This window comes from Zeus faber (assembly GCF_960531495.2).
Source record: "Zeus faber genome assembly, chromosome: 4".
Lineage (NCBI taxonomy): Eukaryota > Metazoa > Chordata > Actinopteri > Zeiformes > Zeidae > Zeus > Zeus faber.
Genome location: NC_137191.1, coordinates 24,623,879 through 24,626,378, shown reverse-complemented (window position 1 = coordinate 24,626,378; position 2,500 = coordinate 24,623,879). Strand labels below are relative to the sequence as shown.

General features: G+C 44.8%; 1 protein-coding gene across 1 annotated transcript in view; it reads right to left on the bottom strand.

Moving 5' to 3' along the window:
- The window catches only part of ptprdb (protein tyrosine phosphatase receptor type Db), a 67,808-nt gene that overhangs the window by 40,207 nt on the left and 25,101 nt on the right, over nt 1-2,500 (bottom strand). The window contains exon 4 of the mRNA XM_079998562.1: nt 2,246-2,434. Coding sequence (XP_079854688.1) covers nt 2,246-2,434 — 189 coding nt within the window. The remainder of the gene's footprint in view (nt 1-2,245; nt 2,435-2,500) is intronic.

The following is a 2,500-nucleotide window of genomic DNA, read 5'->3' as shown; positions in this document are numbered from 1 at the left end:
ACTTCACTATATTTACATCGCTCCAAGGCCGATTATGGTTTGTATTTACCAAGAACGGCGTCCCAGACACAGCAGTCGTTCTGTTCTATTTATATCTGTATATTCATTCATGCAGTCGATTAGCCGTCCATTCAAATGAACATTGAATTCAATGGGAAATTGCACTTAGGAAATCCGGCGCTCTTACGCAGTTAGAATTCTGTTTCGGACCCTCTCTCTCTCTACATATATACATATTTTTTTTATATATATACATATATATAGATATATATTCATATATATGATGCTCGGGGAGTCTATATAGATGACTTAGCAGCCTGAAATTTAGTAGCCATTGATTTTCTAAACGGGGGCTCCAGGAGAAGCCTACACCGACAGTGTTCTGCAGCTGATGGCTTATTGAGCGGTAGGTAACTCTATACAGGAGACAGGAGTGAGACAGTGAGTGAGTGGGTGAGTGGGCGAGTGAGTGAGTGAGTGAGGGAGAGGGAGATTAAGTACGTGATTAAATAAGTCAGGGCGATGAGAGTGGGTAAGGAGGTGAGAGTGTCTGTATATTTTCTCAGTATTATTCCGGTGGCTGGTGAACTGTAAGCACACAGGTGAGGGGAAAGCGTGTCCATGTCTATATATTGGTGTGTGTGTACACATGTGTGTGTGCTCACCATTTGTTTTCAAACGCATGTGCTCGTTAGTGAAGTGCATGCGTTTATACGGTAATTACACCTCAGTGGGTGGTGGCGGTGGTGGTGGATGTACAGGTGGGTGCAGCAGCGACGGCAGTGATATTTTTAAGGTGTGTGTGTGTGTGTAGCAGAAAGAGATAGAGAGGGTGAGGCTGCGGGCCTCGGAGCTGAAGCACTTACCAAAGGACTCTGTGGTTAAGAAAAACAAAACAAAAAAAAAAAAGATACAAAGAGAGAAGAAACAGCACAGACAGGGCATTACAAATCTGACCATGGGATACACAGAGGAGTCGACTGGGCGGAAAACACCTGCGACGGCGCCCGCCAGTCCAACAAGAACACCAAAGATAGCATTTTTAGGTAGTTATCGACTCTATGTTTTGGCAAACCGGAGCCAAAAAAAAAAAAGGTTAAAACCCCAAATATTGGGGCGGATATTTTCCATAACTGTAACATTAGCGTAGGATTCTCCATATAATAAACATCTGATAAGGGGTCTGCATAGGGGAGTGATAAGCTGGAGATAATAATAATAATAATAATAACATGTTAATAGTAATAATTATTATAATTATAATAATAATAATAATAATAATAACAATAATAATTATTATAATTATAATAATAATAATTATAATAACAATAATAATAGTAATAATTATAATAATAATAATAATAATAATAATAATAATATTAATGGGAAGAAGCGTAAAAGGTTGTGGTCCAATCGTACAGTAGCCAGAGTCACATTTTTTGGGGGGGTGGGGGGGGGGCGGGGGGAGGGGGGGGGTACGGGATCTCAGCTACGACACGGTGCAGTCTCACACACTACTGTGGCCATTCAAATAAAATAATAAAAAAAAAAAATAGAATCATAGAATGGATGATTATTGAAGAAACTCGTCCTCGGGTACTCTTTGAAATGAAGACCGTCTCAGTCCATTTTTTTTGTACCCAAGCGAGACACTTTAGATCCCTAAAAAAAGAGAGTCTTTTTGACCGTCAAGTCACAGCAGTGAGCTAGGTAGGAGAGGTCATTCCGGCTTTGCATTTCACCGTCATCAACGTTTACCCGTTTGTTTTAGTTCCACGGAGGATGGAGACGGCAGTGGCTGCTCAACAGAGACTTATATTTGGAGGTCTGACTAAGCGGGAGAGAATCAAGGTAAAGCTTTCACGACGGTGATTTGCATAGGAAGACCTCAGGGAGTTTGGAGCGAAAAGCAGCCGGTTGTTGGAAGACGCCGGGGTTTGGTTTGAAGGAAGTCGAAGAGCTGGCAAAGAGGTTTGCAACGACACATCAAGTCAAGTCACACCGGAGGGAAGCAGCTGAGGAAACACGGCCAAAGATCGACAGCGAGAGGAGGGGGGGGGTAAACCGAGCGGCGGTAACAAGAAGAAGAAGAAGAAGAAGAAGAAGAAGGAGGAGGGAGGATTATCAAAGAGTCCGGGGAGAAGGGATGAAAGCGAACGTCAATTTCGGGAAGGGAAAACCAAGAGAGAAATCGAGGCGGGGGATCGGAAAGACAGGGAGGGAAAGGGCGTTCCCCGCGTTGTACCTGAGCGAAGCTGCTTGATGCGACCGTTGTTGTTGGACGTGTTGACCGGCAGGAAGTCCTTGAACCAGGTGATCTCCGGGTCGGGGTTGCCGCTGGCGGCGCAGAGCATGGTGGCCGTTCGGGAGCGCTCCACCACCTTGAGCTGGGGGCCCATGTCGATGGTGGGAAACCCAGAGGGCAGCTGGTCCTCTGTGGAGGGGTGGACACAGGACAGAGAGAGACGAGGGTCATTTTCTCGTCTGGGAAAAAGATCTG